Genomic DNA, 20,460 nt, shown 5'->3' with positions numbered 1-20,460 from the left:
TTTTGATACTTTCTTTACAAAATTAGGCAAACAGGATTCTTGGATTGTCCTCTTAGCAATAATTGCATGTGTCAAAGCAAACAGAAAACACCTGCAGACATTTGTTTTTTAAAGGACTAGAACAACTTTAAAACAGACTCAGTAGGAAGATATAATCTCTTAATAGATTATGCAACAGAAGGACAATTAAGACTGCAGTTATTCCTCCTTTTCCTTCACAGAGAGAGCAATTCCTTTTGACAGACTCTATAACTCTTTAACAGAGAATGTTTTGATTATCACATCAACTTTTTTTCAATGTTGTTTCTGGATTTACTCAGTGGGAAAATGTGGTCAACTAGGGAAATTCTATGCCCCATGAGATTTTGCTTAAGCTGGAACATAAATCTCCTGTCTTATGTTGTTTGTTTCCCATGACAAAGCTAGGGTTTTGGAAATAATGAGACTTAGCCATTTCTTTCACAAGGGGAAATTCACAGGGAGTTCACCATGAAATTGATTTAGCAGCATGGGATTCAAAACGATAGTAGTTCTTGGTTTATTGCACACATTTTTCATTTAGGCACTATTCAGTAAATAGCACTACTGAAACCTAACGGGTTATAAGTGTAAGTAAGTGTAAGTAACTGTGTGTTATAGATTTACTGTCTACCCTACATTTGATTGAAAATGTGTTCACTAAATTTGATGTACATTTAGGCCATACAGGCGAATCCTCTATTTGTTTTTTCAGAAGTATGCTCCACAGAAGTCAACAGGACTTTTTTTTTTCAGAGAAGGAGGTATTAACAAACCTTTTATTTGCTTCATAATCCACTGAACTCATGAATTCCTTCACATTTTCATGTCACCAGGAGGCTTCCAATAAAGATTTGTGTGACATTTAGCCATCTATTATGAAGCCAAGGTGCAAGTGATGGTAATTATACATGCATCACAGAGTGCTGCTACAAAGATTGCACAGGAAATTATACAGCATGCTAGCTAGCTCAAGAATTTTGTTGTGATTGGATACATCTCATTTCCATAACATGTTTAGTGTTGTTGATTTTTTTTACTTGTGATTTATCTAGTTCCAGATCCAAGTATTTTCAAAGCTTACCAACAAACTTGGCATACATATAGTAGTCTTCTTATAATTTCATTCAGATAATATAATTTGTGACTGTGTGATCTAAGGAATTCTATGCATTTTGAAATTACACATAACTCATACTTTTGTATAAAGTTGCAAGCAGAAATTGTATAAAGTTGCAAGCAGAAATTGTGGGTTCAACAAAAAGTGTTTTGTTCCCAAGTATCTATTGGCAAGAGATGCAAGAAAGAGATTTGCCACAGTGAGAATGCAAGTCAAATTCATAAAAAATTCCCCTAAGACCTTGTAACCCACCTTGAACATGTTGGATGCGATACTCAACTAGACCCATCAAAATTAATAAAACTAGCATAGTCATGTTCATTAATTTCAGTGGATCTGCTCTGAGTAAAACCAATTTAAACATCACTTAGCACTTTATAAATACTCCCAAAATGTAAAACAGAAAATCTGCTCCATGTATTTTTTATAGTTATAGGTAATCTATGGTCATCCTCTCACCTAGGTTGCAGAACTTACCTTAAGATTTATCTGTGAATTGTTATTTATAACCTGCCCTTCATCTATACAGTCATACCTCGGTTTAAGTACGCTTCGGTTTGAGTACTTTCAGTTTAAGTACTCTGCGGACCCGTCTGGAACGGATTAATCCACTTTCCATTACTTACAATGAGAAAGTTTGCTTCAGGTTAAGTACGCTTCAGGTTAAGTACGGACTTCCGGAACCAATTACACTCATACCTCGGGTTAAGTACGCTTCAGGTTGAGTACTCTGTGGACCCGTCTGGAACGGATTAATCCACTTTCCATTACTTTCAATGGGAAAGTTCGCTTCAGGTTAAGTATGCTTCAGGTTAAGTACAGACTTCCGGAACCAATTGTGTACTTAAACCGAGGTACCACTGTACAAGAATGGGATACAACATATAAAAATACACAATAGAATCATAGATTGAAAGGTACCCTGGGGATCATCTAGTCTAATCTCCTGCAATGCAAGACTATGCAGCTGTCCCATATGGGGATCGAACCTGTATCCTTGGTGTTATCAGCACCATGCTCTAACCAACTGAGCTATCACACTACAATAAAACCATAAAATTCATTTTAACCAATAGGAGCAGCTGAAAACACAGGATAAGGTAACCCTAATGCCAATTAACTAACCACTGAGAATGCTTGGGCAAAACAAGTATGTCTTAACTTGATAAAAGTAGCAACATCATCCACAGTTTTGAGGCGGGGACCATAGCTGCCAAGTTATCCCTTATTTTAAGGGATTTTCCCTTATGCTGAATAGGCTTCCTCGCAAGAAAAGGGAAAACTTGGCAGCTATGGCGGGGACAGTCCACAAGTAGGGTGCCACTGTAAAGAAAGCTTTCTCGTGTGACACCACAAAGCACAGCTCACACAATGGTGGAGAAGAAACTCATTCAACAAACTTAAGGCACAGACAGGATGATAGAGGGAATCCTTCAGATATTTGAGTCCCATGACATTTTTCATGTTTTTTTACACTTTTTTCATGTTTTTTACACTTTTTTCCATGTTTTTTTTTACACTTTTCTGTGTTTTTTTTACACTTTTTCATTTTTTTAAACACTTTTTCATGTTTTTTAGTCTGTATTCAACAGATATCCCTCATCTGTTAAGGTCATCTGATGACCTAAACAGGCCATACGGATCTCAGGGCACTGCATTACTCAAAGAGTCGGTGATTACAGAACAGAAGATACTTCAAGTAATTACACTTAGCAATTGCCACCTAACAGTAGCATCATACACATATCGCCACTGTGCAATGGGATGGAGAGTATATATCATATGATCCAAAAAAAAAAGGTTTATAAATAGAGCAAGTTCTAATTCAGTTATAAATTCTGCTTCTTCTGCAGTCAAGTCCCTGACCCACACTGTAAAAAGGACAAATCCTCACCTCATTTAATCAGGGCAAATTCTGGGGCAGCAGTCAAGGCTAGACAAAGCTCAGAGTTTAACAAATAGATAATTCTGCCATCTGAGGGCAGTCAGGTTTTGTCATGCTATTTGGTTGATTGGGCAGATGAGGCTTAGCATTTTGTTCCATTTGATTTAGCAAAAGACGGACAGAATAGTCTTTTGGTGTAATCAAGAGAGGACTAAGTATCAGCGGTGACAGCTATGGGTCAGGGATGTAAAACCGCATCTTGATTTATATTGCAGGGTTTAAATCTTAAATGGTGGGGGAGATTTCTCTAACAATGACAGCACTACATTATGATTCTACACGCAAGGGCATGGGGGTATTTCTGGAAGTGTTTTTCAATCAGCATCTCCAAGCAGGCAGCCGTCAAAAAGTGGCAGCCTCAAATCAAAGAGGATGAAGTTTAAAAACAGGACTGGAACATGCTCAAATTTCATCCTGATGCCATCACAGGTTCCCTTTATTTAAAGGTATTTAACTTTATCTGCACAAGGTATTTAACTTTAAAGGTATTTAACTTTAAAGGTATTTAACTTTATCTGCACAAGGAGGGCACAAGGAGAAGGGGATGACAGAGGACAAGGTGGCTGGACAGTGTTCTTGAAGCTATAAACATGAGTTTGACCAAACTGCAGGAAGCAGTGGAAGACAGGAGTGCCTGGCGTGCTCTGGTCCATGGGGTCACGAAGAGTCGGACGCAACTAAACGACTAAACAACAGCAACTTTATCTGAAGTACCACAATAGAATAGCCAGCAGCAGAAGTCAAGAAGTTGGAACTGTCCCACCCACCCTGCAAATAATGTTCTTGCTAATCACTTAAGTGATTGAGTTGGCTAGTTTTGTCACATGAAATTCCTTTTCAAAAACGAGTCTTCATTTTAAAAAAAATATCAAAGGGCTTGCAGTTATTATTGCCTTCTTAGTTGATTTGGGTGCTTTGCTTTTTTTTGCTCTCATACTGTAGATGGGAAAAAATAACTTCCAAATCCAGAAAGATTCCATATTGATTAGGTTCCTTCCAGAAGGATAGGATTATGAAGTGTTAAAAGGCAACTGTATGAAATCCCCCCCCCCAAACACACATGCAACTGAATCTTAATTTACACAGGTGAATTTTGAAGCCATAAATACCCTGGATCATCTTTGAAAAGCCACAGAAATTCAGGTACGGTAACTAATCAAATTCAGAGAAAGAAAAGTGAAAATAGTTCCAAGCTGCGGCATATAGCTGATAAGTATGTGAAACAATTTGGTACATTGTTAGTGTGAATGGTGTCATGTGCAAAAGAAACTTGAGCAATCCTGTTCAAATCCACAAATCAAGTCAAATGGTAGACAGAAAAATGTGTTAATAGTCCATGCTAAGAGGGAAAGATCTCTGGCTTGCCAAAGGCTCTATTCAACCCCAACTACTCCTTCTTATGAATTTGCCAAGTCCTAAGACCTGATAAAGATTCCACTCAAGATTTAATTTTAATTAAGAAAGCCTCCTCTTTCAACAAAACACCAGACATGACTGTTTCTCAAAGCTGGAGCCAGCAGCTGTGGCTTCTCTGTCTAGAATTTAGGATTATTAAATTAATTTCTAATGTCACTGAAAGTCAGGGATAAAAAGAACGGTCCCCCTATCCAAATTTAAGATTAAAAAATGTATCCTGGGCTTTCTTTTAGATAGCTGGGTGAAACTGTTGCAAATTCCAATCTGCCATAAGCATTTGCCCCTGGGGAAGCACAAAGAAACAAACAAAAATCTTATTATTTACCTGGCACACCTAGCACAGATGTTCAATGTGACCTTGGCTTGTGGTTCAGCTGTATGTGTGCTTCGGGTTTGGTTAAATTTGCTCCCAGAAGAAATGACACTGGTTACCCCTTCCATTCTTAAATCATCAAGATCCTCTGCAAATTAAAAAAAAGCAAGTATATCACTAAGTAAATGTTTGCAATAATATATTTGTTTTAGAAACATATAAATGGCAGCTTCAGCCGTGAAGCTTACTGGGTGACCTTGGGCCAGTCACTTTGTACCAAAAACCTCACAGGGTTGTTGCAAGGATAAACAGAGGAATAACCATGCACACTGCCTTGAGCTCTTTCCAGGGAAGGTGAGAGAAGGTAATAAAATAAAAAATAAATTAAAATTTCCCATTCACCATTAGTTTGTCAGCCTGTTGTGAAAGACAATTATTTAACGTGAGGCAAGGATCAGGTTGGTAGGGAATCTTTAAAACCACAAGCATGGAATGCCCTCCACCCACCCACCAGTCAAAGCAATATGCAATAATGCAGATATATGTGGGTGAAGGAAATAATGCAATGTATGGACAATAATGAAAATATGTATGTTGGGGTTGTCACAAAGGCACCCAACTCCTACATGCATACATGCTGGTAGGTGATTCTTAGGGGTACAGGGCATCTGAAGGGCTCTCTGCCAGGTTAAAGGTTGCAGATTCTCCAAGTATTCTTCTGTCTTTCCCTCCTTTGTATTTATCATCCCTTCCAGGCAACATTCCAGAGGACAGATGCTAGTACAGGGCAAGGCCAGAAGCAAAAGTGGATGGAACAGCAAATGCTTATTTACGCACACATTCTTCTCTATTCTTCGCCAAGGCAAGCAAGAAGCTTTAACAGAGTTAAAGGATACATTCAATACAAGCAAGGACACTTGAGGAGGCTGCAAAGCAGGGCAGGGGTGAGGTGTGGCCAGAGGATAGCCCAGGTGGAGAAGCCAAGTCCCCATTTGGTTGCTGGGGGGCTGAGGTTCCCTATCCATGATCTAGCACATCCTAACGAAGCATTATAGGAGGAAAAGGTACACACTCAGAAGAGTATGCAGATCTATGTGATATTATTTTAGAGGCATCATTTTGGGGTTGGCAAAAAGCATGCCTGTTTTGTAAATTATACTGGTTTCTGAAAAACCAGCCAAAGTTCACAGGAGATTGTTTGTCATATGTTTCTTCAATAAAACTCCACTGTAAACACATTTGTGCTTGCTTTGTGTGTAGGAGGGAAAGGGGGAATCTGTGTGTCATATTCAACTACCATATTTTAAGAAATTGTTGCCGATAAACAAACACTGAATTCATTACGGCTGGCATATTGTTGAGGTAGCCGATTTTTTTTCAGACACATGGCTATATAGTGTAGCTGTTTATATAGTGTTAAATTAAATTTTGGCCTAGCCTTGAATGCCTCACTCGTATTTCTTTATGTCTTCATAGTTTACTCAACTAGTTTCTTGTTGAGTCAACTTTTGCTAGTTTGCCAAAAGTCTGCTGATGCATGCCATTTCCACTCTAAAAATAGCAAGGTAGGGCAAATCTTGAAATTAATCAAACAGTAACCATCTGTAAGATCAACAGTAATTTATACTCAACAATACAGAGGATTGTTTTAAATGATTTCATGCTATTAAATTAGGAGTTATATAGAGGTGCACTTTATAAATCTTAAACTGTAATATTTTAAGGTACTCAAAGCCTAGGAGCCAAAGGGGGTTACCTTAGGTAAGCTCAATAACTTAAATATACATACAGGGATTTTTGGGGGGGAGTGAGGAGGACATAACTAAACAGTAGATCCCTATGCCTCATCACAAATGGCTTTTTAAAATGTTTTCAATTTTGAAAGTGGTTTGTTATGTTGCATGGAGTGATTGTACTCAAGAAAGGTAAGTTAACCTCCTTGAGCACACATAATTACTTGTGCGGTTCTCTAGATCTAAACCACTATGTCGCTGGTAATTTAAATATCACAGAACCTTTCAGAAGGACCAAATTGAAAATAAGAAAATGCTTCTATGAAGAAAATAGAAATGGATATACAGTGGAACTTTGGTTGTCGAACACTTCAGAAGCCAAACAATTTGGAACCTGAACGCTGACAACCCGGAAGTGAATGCTTCCGTTTTTGAATGAAAAACGAGGTGCGTTTTTCATTCCACCCTCACATTGAATTTGCAGCCAGCCCATTGATCCTTGGTTTTCCAACTTTTCGGAAGCCCAACGGTCTTTCAGAATGGATTAAGTTCGAAAACCGAGGTTCCACTATATAACACTTAATACAGTATTCTTCAGTTTGAAGGCTTAAAATCTTAGAGAATGCTAGTGATAAGAAACTCCTTCTATGAACATTTACTGATAATCAGTGAGTCAAAACAAGCATGGTAAAGTCACAGAATACATCTAGCTGAACTTTGCACCCTAAGAACCATTACATCTGTGTATGTTTTGGTCTAGCCACTAGCCTGCTTTGCACTAAGCCAGATTCCTCAGTCTTTCTCTACAGTTGTAAAAAAAAACACTGGCTTAGTATGTCATCCAAACCCAGACTCGTGGTTAAACTTTCTGAATGCTAACCACAAGCAGTAACTAGGAACAAACTTTGGTTGCAGCTCATGGTTAGGCTGTAGGGAAGTTAACCATGAGCCTGGATTCACAGAACACACTAAACCAAACTTGGTCAACACATAGCAGAAACAAATAGGACCAGTGAGGAGCAAAGTAGCATGGTTTGGCTTATCATGACATACAAACAAGGCCAGTGAATTAATTCTATCTCTTCCTTTTTTAAAGCAAAAGCTAACTTGACTAATTTACAAGCTTATGTCAAGCTTATCCTAGCAAATTCAAAGGATGAATAAACCATTTATGTATTGGAAAGATGCATAGATTTGCTTCATGACTGTGAGGGGCAAATGTCAAGGAAATGAGCCAAGAACACATGTGCAGATATATCCATATAGTTAGTAAGACTTAATTCATGAATCAGGATGAGCTCTGTTTATTTTTGGATCTGCCTGCTTTGAACTAACTAAATAAAATGTTAAACTTAAAAGGAATGAGGACAAGAATATTAAAATGAAACTTTACAATTATCAGTGTGTAGTAGCATCAAGGAAACAGATACTTAAAGGGGCTTATTCGTCCATTTCTACAGAACTAACAATAACATTAAGAGCTGCAATTCTACTGTGATTAATAACTATATAAACACATACAGCCCCACATGGCAAAACCATGATTTAAACTATTTCTGTTCACATGGACAAGCTAGTTTTACAAAGTAAATTTGAATCTGAATATTTAATTGCATTGTATATTTATTCCTTGTTTTTGCAATGCACTTTTACATTTTTGAATATACTTTTTGTTATGCACTCCAATTTTTGAGAAAAGTTAAATAAAGTTAATAAACTGGAAAATTATAAAAAAGAAAGAAAAGAAAAGAAATTGCATTGAAAGATACACATTCTGGTTATTCTTCCAAGGCTTGGAAGTGTTTTTGTTTTTGTTTCAATAAAACAACACAGCTTTTTGTTCAAGGAGCTATATCTTATATTTCTTGCACAGAACTAATTTTTAGTAAGATCCTTTTCGCACATCTGTTTGGTTAAGATTTATGGATCTCCATAAAGAGAATACATTAGTGCCCTCAAGTGGCAACAACCTAATGCTGGAAATAAAGCTTCTATAACAAAATGTTAGCCTGTAATAGTATTAAGACACTTGATTGAGTAAAAAATATTTTGAAATACGAATAGTGAACAACAGCCAAAATAAATAAATAAACAAGGATGCAAGGATGCACATTTACCTGGGAGTAAGTCACACTGAACCAGCTTACTTTGCTGTAGACATGTATAGGATTGCTGCCTATTTCCCCCTGGACATTTAAAGAACAAAAGTTGCTACTGATCTTAACATTTCTAAAGGACACAGTGTCTTGACATATAGGTCATTTGCTATAAAGAAAAGACAAATATTGCAAGGTATGAACAACCTATAACCATCAAAATTATTTAATCCTCATTCTCTGAAAAGTATTACAATAGAAGAAACCTTCTGAAAAGCTGATAAATTCCAGTAATTATTCTGAAAGCATAACCATAGGGGAGACTAAAGTCACCACCAGTGGACTCACTAGAGACAAGCATAGCTGTTGCATTTCTTTAGAGAAACTATAATGTTTCTTTGTCATTCGGAGCACTATTTTAGTATTATTATGATGTTTCCATTCAGCCTTCCATGCATTGTTGAAAACCAAGGGAAAGGGACACAATAGTGGGCTTAGATGTCATGGGAGAAAGGGCAGCGCTGTGGTCTAAACCACAGAGCCATGGGCTTGCTGATCAGAAGGTCGGTGGTTCGAATCCCTGCGACGGGGTGAGCTCCCGTTGCTCAGTCCCAGCTCCTGCCAACCTAGTAGTTCAAAAGCACGTCAAAGTGCAAGTAGATAAATAGGTACCGCTACAGCGGAACAATAATCGCTTTAAAAACGCCTCCTAGTTTAAGGATCAAGGAATTTGGGATCCGCAGAGTAATCCCTCATGATTCCAAAGGGTTGTGAGACAAGCTGAACAACAAAAGGAGTTTGGGGAATAAATGTGGCCGCGTCTGCTGAGGGACACAATGGCAGTCCCACCCACTTTTGTGCAGCTGTGGAAACCGCCTGCTCCAGCCAATTCTCAGCTGTGGCCCAAGGAAGCAGAGGATGAACCACGGCCTCTGCAAATCCACCCCACAAAGGCTGCTTGCCAAACGCTTCCCACAAAATGACGGAACCACTGACTGAGACAAATGTCAGAAGCAAGGACAAGTAGACAGAGGAAAAGATAAGCTGAGGAGAACGGAGGACATGACATTTCAAAATGTACACGCTCCCTAGTGGCACATGGGGTTGAAAAGTTGTTGAAACACACAGGCTAACTGAGCACCCAAGTGTCTTTGACTGCAAACAGGGTTGGACTGGAGGGCAGGATGACTCCTCCCCCTGGAGAAGATGTGAAAGGTTTTCTGGAAACTTCCTGTCAGGTCCAGTGGGAGGAGTCATCCCTGCGACCAACTGTATGCCATTGACAACAGGCCTGCAGCCAATGTGAATTTTCTCAGTAAAACTTCACTGTAACAGAACTGGACTACTCTGAATTCAATCTAATTCAAGAATGCAAAGGGCATTTTTAATCCAATTTGTGTTCTGGAAAATGGGCTCCATTTGTTTTCAGAGATTAGTCCCAAATGCAGCCTTCATAAGCATTTTGAAATAGGGCTTACTTTAGAAATGTTAATATATCAGAACCAACTACAGCCAAAACTCCCATTAAGGTAACTGAAAACTCTGTTTCCAGCATTATTATAGAGTTTGCCTTACTAAAACAGTGATCCTCAAAGTGCTACACTGGCACAAGCCCCATTCATTTCTATAAAGCTTCTGCTTCAGTGAGAATTTTTAGAAGTGACAGCAGATTGTCTGCTGTGATTTATAGCTGCCAGGTCTTAACCATTCACTGTGGAATTAGAGAAACATCTGCGGTGAGTTGAGCTTGGGGAAAATGAGGATCTTTTCTGTTCTGTTCAGTGGAAATTTACTCTTTGTTGCCACATTCCAACAGAGAGGACAGCATCTGGATTTTAAACCACCTGGGCAAGCACCATGTTACCTCTAGGCTCCATATTATGCATAGCACCTAGCATTGTGGTACATGATAAATCTATGTGGTGGTACTTGTGGAGCAATTAAGAGCAGGCTTCTTGCGACAATCATAACATGAAAGCTGGCCTTACATTCAGATGGGAATGGCAACACTAAAAGATAGGGCATGATAGAAGAGATGCAAGGAGTGGGTTAGTGGGTGGGAATAACAGGTAGCAAAATGCCCAGAATAGACAAGATGGTGATGGTTTGGAAAGGATTTATGGGCAAAGTGGGTTTTGATTAGGAATTTTAAGAGGCTTAATCCAGACATAAGGAACAGAATGGCAGAAAACACATGTGAAAGTCAGAAATAAAGGTGGCCAACAGCAGATGAGTATGAACAAAGAACAGATAGCTTTTTGGTATAGGACTTACTGCTGTCCTTTGTGGAGGGTGGGGAGGGGGAGGGGAGGGTTATAGAGCCCACAGCTGTCCTCAGGGGGGCAGTGGGATCAGATTCCGATAGCTGGTGCTTCTCTGGTGAGATACTGTTCTATCTCCAACTTCCCCCTTTGGGGGTGGAGATGTGGGACAAGTAGTGCATTACTACCTAACAGACATAACTAGAAAATATTAGACTTACACACCGTGCCATTCTAGAATAGAATAGAATCATAGAGTTCGAAGAGACCACAAGGGCCATCCAGTCCAACCCCCTGCCAAGCAGGAAACACCATATATAATCATAGGATTCTGACTTGAGGCTGGCAGTATTCCTGTGCTTTTAACAGGTGCTTACAGCAGAAATCCAGAAGGGGAAACCTTTTCATCAGAGTTGGAATTGAATTAGAATTTTATTCTGTTTGGAACTAGCTACACCTCCCCCCCCCAACTTCTCTGCTGCATTTTTTGTAAGTTGTGATGGAAATAGTCTGATCTTAGGTACACAACAACCCAGCTTATAGTAATTCATGAATAGTAATAATAAGCAGAGTCTTGTTACCTTTAACCATATTTTGCTTATCAGGGCTAAAAATACAGATTTTCAGTAGTGAATGCCAGTTCTAATAATCTAATTTAAATACTGAGTTTGCTAGTTCAACATTCATATTCACGTGAACTCCTGAATATCTGATTATGTTGCAGCTTTACAACTCCCTCTTCCCTTGGGCCACTTGCTCTTGAATATAATAGGCTGGTTTCTTTCTAATTAGGTTTATCTCCGTGGATTTTGTGCCAGAATAAGACAAGTTGCTAATGTGCGGCAAAATCCTATACAATTTCACTTAGAAGTAAGTCCTTCTGTTCAGAGATCCATGGGATTTACTTCTAGATAAATGCTCACCGCAACCTTACAGCACAACTCTGTACACATTTGCCAGAAGTAAAGCCCAGTGTGTTCAAGAAACTTACCTTTTAAAAAAGTGTATGTAGGATAACAGCCTTAACCTCTTTTCATGTAGCCTTTCTACACAAGAGTACAGAACACTTATTAAGTTGGAGGAACTGGACATGGAGGGATCAATGAAGTGATCAATCTCTCAAAAGGGCAGTGATTCTGATTACAACTTACTTGGTTAACCGTAAAATTGTCTTCTGTATAAACGCAAACCATTCAATCAATCAATCAATCAATCAATCTTGTCATTCCTTCAGTAACTTTTAGTTCTCTCCTCACCCACTCCTACCTTTATTCCTCCTCCTTAGAGAAACCTTTGTGAGGTAGGGATAGGCTGAGAGAGACTGACTAACCCAACGTCACCCAATGGGTTTAATTGGCTGAATGATAATTTGAATCCAGGTCTCCCCTATTCTTGTCTAACACTCTAACCACTGTGGCACACTGGCTCCAACAACAGTATATGAGAAGTGGGGGGGGGGCTTAAAAAAAAAGACTTCAGTTTGTGGTCTAAACTAGCAGCTTCCACATTACACAGAAAAAAGGACTCAACAGATGTCTCACATTAAATCTGGCATCAATGTGCCACAAATACAACAATTACTAAAACTCGTTATAATGTGCTAATTAAAACCATGGCATAAATAACCTTGAATATATCTTCTGAACATATTTAAAATGCACACTTCCAACAAAGTAAAATAAAGGGAGGGGGCAGTGAGAAACCCAAACTATTGTTTTAAAGGAATATTTTTTTAAAAAATTAAATTAAATATTTAAAAATATTTAAAAGGAACAGGATTAAAGAAATGGGAAGGTATCATAGCTCAGTGACAAAACACATGTGTTTGCATACAGATTCAATTTTCTTCCATCTCTAGATAAAAAGGATGAGGTAGGAGGTTATGCAAGAGACATCTACTGTACTGAGACCTTGGAAAGTTGCTGCAAATCAGAGTAGATTGGCAGCCTTCAGCGTTTTCAGGTTCAGGACCCACTTTTAATTCAAACATACATTTGGGGATCTATTTCTTAATCTTTTACCATATATATTCATGGTGCTAGTGCTCCTGTTGTGACCCACCTTGGATCAGGCCATGACTCACTAGTGGTCTCAACTAGTGGAGCAGACAATACTGGGATAGAAGAACAATAGGTCTTAGTATAATGCAATTTCCTGTGCTTCTAAGAGATTCTTCAGCTATGGCTACATACGTTGTTCACTAACTTGTATAATCCAATGTCATTAAAAAATTGTGCGAGACATTCCAGTTAAACTGTATAAATGAAACCACAGGGGGAGGAATGCACATTAATTCAACCAAATACATATTGTTAGAATATTGCCTTTAGGAAGACTAACAGAGCACCATATTCTTTTAGCAGCAGCCAAGGCTAGGCAAGCAGCTGACAGCGTGGAAACAAATCATTTGAACGAGTAAGGGAAGGGCTAAAATTAGTGTGACATTGTAGGAAAATGGGTGACTTCCTAATGATGGAAGGCAACACAGTAACGACAGAGGTGAAAGAAGGAAAATAAAGTCTAGCTCTGGATTCTTTTTTGGGTTACTTTGCTTAAGTCTATCCTTTCGGCCCATATATTTATTTGAAATAGCCCCAACATTTAAAAAAATGAATGTTATGACATCATCTAAAGAGCTGAGGGCAATAATTTCCTGTCTTGTTTTCACACTGGGATTTTTCCAAGAACACAAAGCATGTAGTCATGTCCCCATGTGTGATACAGCCTTATAAAGAAAGTAAGCTTTCAGTGACACTGGGTTTTTTGCACAATAGGCATCAATCATTATATTACAGGAGGGGCAGAGTAAATGCAGCAATGGCAAAAACCACATTTGAACTCGCTCCGTGAGTGAATTAAGCTTTTAAATTACCCAGCAGTTCCATAGCATCATCTTCATTGTCAATATCTTCTTCTGTTACTGAGGGAGCTGTGCTTTGTACAGAATCAAACGAATCCTGAGAGAGCATGGCAGCGAGAAGCTTCTTATGTTGCTGCTGCTGATGTTTCAATCCTTTAGTCTTTGGTTCCATCTTTAAACTAGAAGAAAAAAGAATTGCCTCTTTGATTTGTCAGTCTCTCCATGAGAGCACCTAGGTTGTCCATTGACATCTCGGGAGAATTCATAATTTTATCTTACCAAAACAATTTACCGTGGCCAACATAAGATAATACATATGAAGAAGCCGACTTGCAGGCAGGCTGCTATGTCCACATAGTAGGGAACCACAAGCATAATTTCAATCCATAATTTCATACTTATTCCATAATTTCATATATTGATGATGATGATGATATGAACATTCTATAGCTTTTGAAATGTGTTTGTGGCAGGGAGGGTTATTGGTTTGTTTCTGTTCTTGGTTTCTTTAATGTATTTTCTGTTGTCATTTTGTATTTTTATGTTGTGAACCGGCCAGTGATCTTCAGGTGAAAGGCGGTATACAAATTTAATAAATAATAATATAATAATAATCCAGAATGTAGACAATGTCAGTGTGAGGACTGTGTGAATTTTAGTCTGGTCTTCCCCAACTCAGTGCCCTCCAAACATTGAGACTCCAACTCCTATCAGCTCCAGCTAGTATGGTCGATGGTCAAAGATGATGGGAGACATCAGTTTGGGAAAGGCTACTTAAGTCAGTAGATGGCACTAGACTTAGTTGGATCTGAGATGAGCCAGACTTTTACTTTTCTTGTTGGGGAGAGACCATAAAGTTCTTCTCTGTTTCCTAACCAGCATGCCCTCCAAGTCTTAAGGTAAAGGTAAAGGGACGCCTGGCCATTAGGTCCAGTCGTGACCGACTCTGGGGTTGCGGCGCTCATCTCGCATTATTGGCCGAGGAAGCTGGCGTACAGCTTCCAGGTCATGTGGTCAGCACAACAAAGCCGCTTCTGGCAAACCAGAGCAGCACACGAAAACACCGTTTGCCTTCCCGCCAGAGTGGTACCTATTTATCTACTTGCACTTTGACGTGCTTTCGAACTGCTAGGTTGGCAGGAGCTGGGACCGAGCAACGGGAGCTCACCCCATCGTGGGGATTCGAACCGCCGACCTCCTGATCAGCAAGCCCTAGGCTCTGTGGTTTAACCCACAGCACCACCAGTAAACTCAGATCACTTTTGGGGGGGTGGGGTTGGATAGAGTTGGTATATACAGGTTACCATAAACATAGCTTGAACAGGTTGATCTGCTAAGCATTTTTTAAAAACCTGCTTTTAAATGCCTCTAACTACAAGTTCTGTCTGATTAATTTCTCAAATGAGAAACCTGCATATATACTGTTTGTGTTTTATAGCGCTGCAAACAATGGAACGGAAAGATGGAATCCATATGAACCCTTCCACTCATGGAAAGCCTCCTTATCGTCATATGTGTGAAAGGAAATGTTTGCATCTAACAGAGGAAGTTTTTAAAGGAACAGTAGTTGAAGCGTTTACTTTTGGGACAAAATAACTCCAATATATAACACATAACATGTAACATGTACTCATAATGAGATCCAACAAAAGGGTTCCATGTTGAAATCCACAGGTCCTGCAACAATTTTATCTATTCCACAGAGCTACAATTTAAACCAGCCTTTCTCAACCTTCACTAATAATAATAATAATAATAATAATAATAATAATAATAATAATAATACCGTAATAATAATGTATTTATATGCCACCCATCTGACTGGGTTGCCCCAGACACTTTGGGCAGCTTCTCCAAATGTTCTTGAACTACAGCCCCCAACCCCTGGCCCCACCGGCTAGGAATGATAGGAGTTGTAGTCCAATAACATCTGGGGACTCAAGGTTGAGAAAGGCTGATTTAAACTGTTTCAGGAATGCAGGCCCATGTTAGCAGATAAAACAGAAAAAGTAAAACACTGCTAGGAATAATAGCTTCAGTCTATTTCATTCTTGCATCATCAGACAACTCTTCTTGAAGAAACTATATAGTAAAATTTGTGGGCATATATTCATTTTGCCCTAATATAGTCTTAGGAGGCCAGCTATTTATCTACTCTTCCCCAGAACCCAATTTTTGCACCTTCAGCAGATACCACTGTGCTAATACCAAGTTTCAGCCACATTCAGCCACAATCAAACCATAGCAAATGAAAACCCATTGAGGCAGAGAAGGTTCAGCATCCAAATTGTTGTACACAGTATTCATAAGGAGTTAATAAAATGAACATTCACATTTTTCACTACAGCTGTGTCTTCAACAGCCCTTCAGCTCCCACTCCTGACAAACCACCAAATTGCCTTTTAAGCTCCCAATAATGTACTGTTAAAATTGATGTAAAAACATTCTCCATCACACTTAACATTTAAAATGATCTGACAATGTTAATAAATTAGCACTTTATTAGTACTTGAAAGAAAGATTATTTGCAAGTAGTAGAGTTACTAAACTAAAGGCTAAATAATTAAGTTGAATTAAATAACCATCTAATCAGATGGTATTATATGTTGCAATCATGTAAACACTGTAATTAATTAATACTTTAATAATTAATTAAATTGAATTAACTCCTGGATACATGATGTGTTACTCTGAGATGACATGCATTTAATCAGTTGCTATACAAAGACACCTGTGCAGGTCTAAATAGGTACCTGATTTGAACTATATGCAGAGTTGATAATATTGCTATCTTGGTTCTTCTACAGAATTCCAAACAAAATACGTAAAGTGAAATATTTTTCTGACCTAATTTTAGTGCATGTGGCGAACTGCCTTACATAGAGCTCATTATAAAATGTAAGTTTTATTGACCCTCATGCAACCCATGATTTCATGCAGACACTAGTCTAATTTATGTAGCTAGAGAAGCTAAACTCAAGTTGTTGTATTAAGATAACCAATAAGGGGACCATTTTAGATGTTCAAGTATTCGATAAGACCAGCAAAGTTTACCTTCCTCCAGGACTGCTGCTATCTTCACTATCCCATTGTTCCATTTTGCTTCTTGGTATTGGAGGTTGCAGCATTTCGGCAGCCAATGGGTCTGCATCGTTCTCTTCTCGGCCAACCCATTCTCCAACAACACGGGGGCGTAAAAGGGGAGCATTAAAGGCTGCTGCGTCCTAGATAGGGGAAATGATACTTTGGCTGCTTTTTTATTCTCATTCTCTCCCTAGAACGTTTATATATTGCTTAATGGCAACCGTCTCTTAATGATTGATACACATCAAGCTCAACAAATACAATGGAGAAAAAATTGTTTGAAACTAACTATAAAAAATCTTCAGTATGCACTGAAAGTTCAAAAGCAAGGGAGCCTGTCTGATTTTAGCATTTAAATGCAAGCTTAGAATAATAGAGTTACACTGGAAGGGTAAATAGGCTTCTTCTAATGCCCCTGGAAGAAGAAAAAAGAGTGTCTATGATGTAATTTATATAGGTAAAGGTAAAGGGACCCCTGACCATTAGGTCCAGTCGTGACCGACTCTGGCCGAGGGAGGTGGCGTATAGCTTCCAGGTCATGTGACCAGCATGACAAAGCCGCTTCTGGCGAACCAGAGCAGCACATGGAAACGCCATTTACCTTCCTGCTGTAGCGGTTCCTATTTATCTACTTGCATTTTGACATGCTTTCGAACTGCTAGGTTGGCAGGAGCTGGGACCGAGCAACGGGAGCTCACCCCGTCGCGGGGATTCGAACCGCTGACCTTCTGATCAGCAAGCCCTAGGCTCAGTGGTTTAACCCACAGTGCCACCTGTGTATATATATATATTCTGAGCTCTGGGTGCAGTATTGCACGTAAGATTTCAGATTAAAACTGCAGAGTGGAGGGAAAGGATAACCTTTTTCTGCCTCCCCACTTCCAGCTATTCTCCGAAGACTGGAGAAGAGTCCTTCTTAAGAATATTAGGGGGTGGGCAGGGGAAGGACTAGAGCATGCAAAAAGTGAACATAATCTTTTAGCTGCAGTTCATTCATTTTCAGCTTTGTAATCTTGTCTTGTTAATAAAAAAAGTGTGCCTAGACCAGGCATCCCCAAACTTTGGCCCTCCAGATGTTTTGGACTACAATTCCAATCATCCCTGACCACTGGTCCTATTAGCTAGGGATCATGGGAGTTGTGGGCCAAAACATCTGGAGGGCCGCAATTTGGGGGTGCCTGGCCTAGACATTCCATTGTTGCGACCATAACCTAGATTTAAGGTGTCATTTAGCTCCTAGCTTTCATATCTCAGTTTCTAACACTGCACTAATGGTATGCATGCCTTATCATATCTGTTCCAGATGGTTGTTATTTGTGTGCCTTCATTGCTTCAATGTAAAGACACTCAGAAGCACACACAGAAATTGCATCATTTAACAAGGCAGAGCCCTTACCTTATCAATCTCATCAGAAATGGCAATGCCTACAAATAAAAGAAGAACACAGTTGGAGTGTATTTTAAAAGCAAATTAATAAACCACACTACGTACTATTTTCTTGCATATCTCATGCCCTCTGTGTAAAACTAAGGAGCTGTGGGGAGGGTTTTTTTTGGGGGGGGGATATTTTAAGAAGATAAACAATCATGCAAAAGTGTTTCTCCACTTCTTTCTTTCTTTCTTTCTTTCTTTCTTTCTTTCTTTCTTTCTTTCTTTCTTTCTTTCTTTCTTTGCTGCTGTTTTATTTCAGGAAGATAATGGGCTACAAGTTAAAGCTGCCGGCTCCCTTGAATGTTCCGCAGAGAGAAAGAGAGAGAGAGAGAATGCAGGAAGATATGGGCTGCAAGTTAATGAAAGCAAGACTCTCCAGAGCTCTCCTGAATGTTCTTCAAGTCGCCCCAGAGTGCAATGGCATACTGTCTAGTCAAGTTGTGTGGGATCAATTTCAATCTGTTACCTCCGAGGATGTGGACAGGCTGCTTGGACGAGTGAAACCAACCACCTGTCTCCTTGATCCTTGCCCATCCTGGCTTATAAAAGCTAGCCGGGAAGGGCTGGGCGATGGGCTTCGCGGGTTGGTGAATGCTTCTCTCTGTGAGGGAGCCTTCCCAGACCCGCTGAAAGAGGCGGTTATTAAACCGCTTCTTAAAAAACCATCTTTAGATGCGGCCAACATGGCCAACTATCGCCCAGTCTCAAATCTTCCATTCCTGGGCAAGGTGATTGAGCGAGTGGTTGCTGAACAACTCCAGGAACGCCTGGAAGAAGCGGACCATTTGGATCCCTTCCAGTCGGGATTCATGCATGCTCTAGTTATCTCTCGCATGCTCTAGTTATCTCTCGTTTGGACTACTGCTATGCACTCTATGTGGGGCTACCTTTGAAGGTGACCCGGAAACTACAACTAACCCAGAATGCGGCAGCTAGACTGGTGACTGGGAGCGGCCGCCGAGACCACATAACACCGGTCCTGAAAGACCTACATTGGCTCCCAGTACATTTCCGAGCACAATTCAAAGTGTTGGTGCTGACCTTTAAAGCCCTAAATGGCATCGGTCCAGTATACCTGAAGGAGTGTCTCCACCCCCATCATTCTGCCCAGACACTGAGGTCCAGCGCCGAGGGCCTTCTGGCGGTTCCCTCGCTACGAGAAGCCAAGTTACAGGAAACCAGGCAGAGGGCCTTCTCGGTAGTGGCACCCACCCTGTGGAATGCCCTCCCACCAGACCTTTAGAAGGCATCTCAAGGCAGCCCTGTTTAGGGAAGCTTTTAATGTTTGATGGATTTCTGTATTTTAATACTTTGTTGGAAGCCGCCCAGAGTGGCTGGGGGAACCCGGCCAGATGGGCGGGGCATAAATAATAATTATTATTATTATTATTATTATTATTATTATTATTATTATTATTATTATTATTACCAATGGTTTAACATTACATGTGTGAGCCTCAGGGCTTACATGCCCTCGCTTCCCTTCCCTTTGTTCGTCATGCTCACAAGACTGAGATTGGAAGCTTTTGCTTATTGTTTTCTAACCTCATTTACTCATTATGTCTGAACCTGAACAATCTATATAGTCTCAACTATGGTTTATGGGAACGTGCTTACAATCCTGGCTTGTTTCTCTAAACCAGGGGTTGCCAACCCGGTCCCTACTGCCCACTAGTGGGCGTTTCAGGATTCTACTGCAAAAGCTGAATCCTCCTTCCATCGAGCACTGGTAGGCGGTAAGGAAATTTTACCATCAAGAAAGATGCATTAGTGGGTGGTAGGTATAAAAAGGTTAACTACCCCTGCTCTAAACCATGGTTAACCACTAGCCACAGTTCTCAGCTTGGATCAGAACAGCAACTGCAGTTAGTTGAAAATGGAAGCAAGAGCTTCTAATCTTCTCCACATGGTGCCACCAGAGGAGAAGAGGGTGGGTATAAACTCAAGGTTTATCCAGGTACATTATTGTAGTGCAAACCCCACAGCAGTTACAGTACCTTCCTTCCCTTTCCTTCATAGAAACTTCAGCTAGATAAAAAGTCCTTATGGGATCAAAATAACACATCCTAACATCTTTCCTCTAAACATTAAAAATGCATGCATAGTATCAATACAGTATAAGTTTGTTAAACACACTAGACAAATGTTGGCTTCCTATTTTCTTAAAAGTTTTTCAAAACTG

General features: G+C 39.7%; 1 protein-coding gene across 2 annotated transcripts in view; it reads right to left on the bottom strand.

The window, feature by feature from the left end:
- C8H8orf34 (chromosome 8 C8orf34 homolog) overlaps positions 1-20,460 on the bottom strand; it is a 94,023-nt gene that overhangs the window by 43,550 nt on the left and 30,013 nt on the right. For both annotated transcript variants that reach the window (XM_035125357.3, XM_060277763.2), the window contains exons 5-8: positions 18,243-18,271; positions 16,817-16,986; positions 13,775-13,941; positions 4,825-4,960 (exon numbers count right to left, since the gene is read on the bottom strand). In XM_035125357.3, coding sequence (XP_034981248.1) covers positions 4,825-4,960; positions 13,775-13,941; positions 16,817-16,986; positions 18,243-18,271 — 502 coding nt within the window. The remainder of the gene's footprint in view (positions 1-4,824; positions 4,961-13,774; positions 13,942-16,816; positions 16,987-18,242; positions 18,272-20,460) is intronic.

Source organism: Zootoca vivipara, chromosome 8, assembly GCF_965207765.1.
Source record: "Zootoca vivipara chromosome 8, rZooViv2.hap1.1, whole genome shotgun sequence".
In the NCBI taxonomy this organism is placed as follows: domain Eukaryota; kingdom Metazoa; phylum Chordata; class Lepidosauria; order Squamata; family Lacertidae; genus Zootoca; species Zootoca vivipara.
The sequence above is the reverse complement of the archived record's forward strand: the minus strand, read 5'-3'. Positions and strand labels throughout refer to the sequence as shown.